The sequence below is a fragment of the Parasteatoda tepidariorum genome, chromosome 1 (genome assembly GCF_043381705.1).
Source record: "Parasteatoda tepidariorum isolate YZ-2023 chromosome 1, CAS_Ptep_4.0, whole genome shotgun sequence".
NCBI classification, from domain to species: domain Eukaryota; kingdom Metazoa; phylum Arthropoda; class Arachnida; order Araneae; family Theridiidae; genus Parasteatoda; species Parasteatoda tepidariorum.
Window position 1 is genome coordinate 47,344,538 of NC_092204.1, and position 5,286 is coordinate 47,349,823.

General features: G+C 30.9%; 1 protein-coding gene across 1 annotated transcript; it reads right to left on the reverse strand.

Moving 5' to 3' along the window:
* Nucleotides 1-1,902: 1,902 nt before the first annotated feature.
* On the reverse strand, nt 1,903-3,241 carry LOC122269477 (uncharacterized). The gene is made up of 2 exons (XM_043042801.2): nt 2,627-3,241; nt 1,903-2,532 (listed from the first exon to the last, which is right to left on the reverse strand). The coding sequence occupies exons 1-2, from the start codon at nt 3,239-3,241 to the stop codon at nt 1,903-1,905; spliced, it is 1,245 nt and encodes a 414-aa protein (XP_042898735.2).
* Nucleotides 3,242-5,286: the final 2,045 nt, after the last annotated feature.

Below are 5,286 nucleotides of genomic sequence, written 5' to 3' on the forward strand. Positions count from 1 at the left end.
TCATGTTCCCATGATGTGATTTTTTATTCTTTTGGTATATATGTAATTATTATTTGTAAACATTTATTCTTCTTATTTATCTTTCTTACCTGTTTAATTACACACTGATTAAATAATGATTGGTACATTATATACTATTCGAAATAACAAGTAAAATAATTTGCAAACTTACTCTTTGCATAATAAAATTACTCTTTGGTAAAAATTATTTTGGACATAAAAATCGGACATTTTGCAGATTTTCAAATCAGCTTAATTGGTCCCTCTAATTAAACAAGAAAAACTACTTAGATCTGAAAATAAATTGTCCTTGAGGGATGGCTTTAAGTAACAGATACTTACTGGCAACATGAAACTTTGCTTATAGTGGTTGACATTTATACAAACACAGCATCTATGCCACAGCCATTAATCTTGGTGTAACAAAAATTAAAAATTATTCGCCAGTCTATAAGTTTCTATTACATAAAGTGTAATGGAAATTAAAAAGAATATTTATCAAACTACTTTCTGAAGTGCGTAATTAAAAAGTTTAATTAACAAGGAAAAAGAAATTCATTGCCATACTTCGAAATAAAATAACAATATCCTTGCATATAAATTTGCCAAAATTACAAGTTTTTGAAAACATAGCTTAATTATATAATTTCTTTTGTTTTCGCTCTGCTCTTTGTTAATTATGATTTTGTTACAAACGAAAATGTTTCAAAACAAATATAGAGTATTAGATTTGGGCGTATGGAATTAATTTTAATAATGCCATTAAATTATTATTATGATTGCAAAGAATTTATTTTGTAACTCTAATTTTCACTCAATAGCATTTTTACGTTAATTCTTTTTCTCTGGTAAACATATTGTTTGGGTAAATAAGGATTAAATTATGAATAAAATAATTTGTAAGAATAACTGCATTAGTTAAGTATAACATTTATAGGTTGAGGCAATTTGAACATACAAAAGGATTTTATTATCCTAACAGTAACTACAAAAAATTGTCTACGAAATTATATTTTTTTTGTCGTTTTTTTTCGTTATTATTCTTTAGTATAAACTCTATACCATTCTGGGAAAACAATAAAGCTTATATTAATAATATTAATGATATAGTACTCATTCTAACATGTTTTGAATAAAGAGAAGTAAGAAGATCATTTAAAAAAAAGTAGATTAAGAACTGTTACTCAGCCGACCTGGTGGTTAGCGTGCCTGACTGCGGAGCCGATGGTTGCGGGTTCGAATTCCGCTCAGGGCATGGATGTTTTCTCTCTGTGTTCCATGTCCTTTCTCCTTTGTGTGATTGTGTGAATGCGACCCGCCCTATAAACGGGTTTGTGGTTGTGTGACTTGGGCGACGCTGCTCCACCACCGTAACTTCGCCACAGGAGCCCACTGGGTAATGAGAAGAGAGTACAAGTTCTGGCACTCCTGGCCAATAGGACAATACATCCCAAGTGCCCGCCATTAAAAAAAAAAAGAAAGAAGGAAAAGAATTGTTACTCTTGATTAGTTAGTATTATTCAAAACAGTTTCAATTAAGTTTACAAACACAAACAATTAATAGAATCTAATTAGTTTTGATTTGAGTTTAAATAGCCATCAATAAATAATGCATTTTTAATGCATACTTATCTAAGAGTTAACATGAATTATCAGCTCCTAAGTTCATAGTTCCTTTTAAACTTATATTTAACTCTTAAAATATTATTTCATCAATCTAATCAGATTAACTTAGTAATTAAATTTCACATAATATAAAACGCAATTTTCGAAAAAAAATTTCAGATATTTTACTAAAATTTTAAAAATTAAAGAAAGGCAATTTTTTTTAATAATTGATTCTAAGATCCTCAGAACTTAGTGTTTAGTTTCTTCGAGAATTTATTCCTCTGAAATTATAATTCAAATATTAAGTTTAATTTTAAATATGCTTCGATAGTCTTTTTTTTTTCGAGTTGGGTTAACTGTGTATAAACGTGTGATGGTTTTATCAGCTCCACGCAGTCTTGTTTTCCACTTTTTTTGTTGATCTTGCCAGGTATAATGTTGTGGAATCTCAACATACAACAAATTATTAGCAGCAGGATCTTGTTGGCTCAGAGTATAGAATGCCTCTAGCTTTGTAACTTTTGGTGATGAAGCTACATGTTCTTCATTGCCTTCTCGAAAGTACACTGTCTGCTGGAAAGGTAAATGGCATTCAAGTCGTATAATACTATGTGATTGATAATGCATTTCATATTCAAAAATACGCCATGCAGCTTCAGTTGATCCCACATACCTTCCATTGAGAAAGGAGTCAATTTCATCATAGACTGCCACTCCTTCACTTTTCTTGGAAAATTGCAATGTGGCACAATCATAACCTTTATAAACATATTTATAAATATACTTTATACTTTGAACAGTTGAACAAACTTCGATATTAATGTGGCAGACAAATTTGGCCAATAAGTATGGATTGTAAGGAACAATAAATCTGTTGTCTACAGTGTGGCCTCGTACCTTAACAGTTCGACTATCATCTCGCCGCTTGTAAAGTGCATACCCATTGACATTATCATTTGTTGCTTCATTAAAATCTTTTGGAAAGTTTTTTTTTGCACTTTCCCTTCTCCATGCATACAGAATGAGGATTAAGTACACCACATGGACCATGAGTCATGTAATTCCCAACTTTTTCATAAAGTTTAGGATGAGTATTTTTGTCTGGAATTTCAGCAGAAACAAATTTGTCAATATCAGATACACTTCTGATGTTATCATGGTCATCAAGAGTTAATAACATGTGGGCATGTGGCAGACCACGTTTTTGAAATTCGATTGTGTATATCAAAGCAGCAATTTTACCAAACACTTGTTTTTTTACTATGCAGGCCAGAAGTTCATTCAACTTACAATGAAATACACGCACAACAATATCTGGTCGATAATGAGAGGATTCCCGTGGCGCTAAGTTTTCACTGATCTCTGGCCAACGTGGATTGCATGTCATTGTTAAGAATAGAGAAGGTTTGCCAAACCTTTGAACAATGGACATTGCATCTAAATAGTTTTGATGCATATTACGGGGAGAACCAATGAAAGAAGAGGGAAGAATGACTTGACGCCCAACTCTCAAATTGTTTTCAGCTGCACGCTGGTGTATGTAATCAGCTACATTTAAATACATATCTGCAAGCAAATTACTTTGATTGTGCTTTATAAAATTTAAGCGTGTGCCTTCAATTCGAACATACATATCCACAACCCACTGAAGATACAGTTTTTATGAACGATGCAATAAACTGAAAGTTTCTCTGATGGAAAGACGATAGACAGCATACTGTCTCATTGTTGTTTTGTTTCGTTGATTATTTGTAACAGTGTGCGAAATATTAATATGCCATCCAGAATCACCATGGGGAAACAGTAGCGGATAAGCCAATGGGTTTAACTATGAGTCTAAAACAGAAACTGTGAGAATGCCACCTGACTTTGACATCACCACCAGGTTTCGTTCCCCAGGAGGTACTCCATTTACGCATCTAAAGATTGCTGCAACATCTGTAATTGTGGCATCATTGTACCGTCGTTGATCAGACGACGCGTTGACAGTGATGTGCATGCATATTTCCTTTTCATTTCCATCACTGGAATTCCAACAGAGATCACCCATTGTTTGAAAAGATTGGACATATGAATTCACTCTGTTCAGATATACAGCTATTTCATGCATAATGTTCGCATCACATTTGACATTACCTTGTTCACGCATTCTGTGTTCAACTGCTGTATCTACATCATAAAAGTAATTCTGAGCGTACTTTGGCTGACAACCTTCACTTGGTATAAGTGAACCAACACGATGGTAAAAGGTGTCATGGATTTTAAAATGATACATTCCACCGGTTACACTTTCATCTAAGTGTGTCTCAGAACTTATCATGGCAAATGCAGANTTTTAAAAATTAAAGAAAGGCAATTTTTTTTAATAATTGATTCTAAGATCCTCAGAACTTAGTGTTTACTTTCTTCGAGAATTTATTCCTCTGAAATTAGAATTCAAATATTAAGTTTAATTTTAAATATGCTTCGATAAAGTCTTTTTTTTTTCGAGTTTTAAAATCATCTTAATATTCTGTCTGCGTTGTAAGTTTAATTAGCAATCTAATTTTATTTTAAGAAACATTGTATATATGCAACTTAAATTTAAGATTTTTGCTTCATATTGTACAGTAAATTAAGAGTTTGCTCCATATTGTACAGAAAAAACTTTACTGATTCTTATGTGTATAATACCGTGAAAATTATAAATTTTGTTATTAAAACAGAGGTGGCAGCTACTTTAGACCAATCAGTGTAGGAGAACATTTCAGGTATTTCACTTCATCAAGAAATATATTTGCTTTTGTTGTAGTAGAACTCATAGTGAGACTTCAATCTGACCATAAGTAACAAAAAATACAATCCTTAATAAACAGAAATAAATTTTAAAAATAAATTTCGATAAAAACAGGATAATATCCCCTTTATCAATGTGATAGCAAATTGGTTTTAAAATACAGAGCATTCGTATTGAGCTCCTTTAAAAATATTTCATGTTTATTAGTTTTCATTAAATAATATCTTTGAAACTAAATAAATATAAAAAGCGATGTAAGCAATGTTAATGGCAAAAAAAAGAGAAATTAGAGAAATCTGAAACAAGGTTATTAGAATATAAACCAAAAATATATGAAAGAAACATAAAACAGGGACATAACAGTAAATAAAAAACCATTTTCGTTATCAAGTGGAACCTAACACCTGCTAAAATAAAATGCGAAAATATTATAAGATCAAAACTTTCAGAAATTTTTAAAAGAAATAAAAATACTTTATAAAACTATTTTTATTTCGGCACAAATGATATCTGACAGTTAGAATTTCTTATTGAGTTAGCACAAGTGCTCTAAATGGCCTCTTCAGAAAGAGAAAACTAATATATAGGCGTTAGTGCCATGAAGCATATTACTTTTTTATATGAAAAAAAATGCTATTTGTTATGGTGATTAATGGCACAGCAACAAGAAAAGGAAACACAATTATACCTATTTGATTTTCGTATCGCTTACTAAATCGCTAAAATTGTTATTTGTCTTCAATAGAAGTTATATTAATTTTGTTACTTAATAAATTATATTAGAAATTAGCTTATGTTCTTAGCTGTAAACTTAGTTAAAATATATTAGTCACAGTTTAATCATGCACATACCCTGTTTTATTTAAGTAAAAAAAATTCTGATAAAATTACCATACTGTATA

Coding starts and splice junctions, on each gene's coding strand:
- LOC122269477 (XM_043042801.2), bottom strand. CDS start 3,241: ATGTATGTTCGAATTGAAGGCACACGCTTAAATTTTATAAAGCACAAT. Junction 2,533..2,626: donor GTGTACTTAATCCTCATTCT/GTATGCATGGAG, acceptor GCACTTTACAAG/CGGCGAGATGATAGTCGAAC.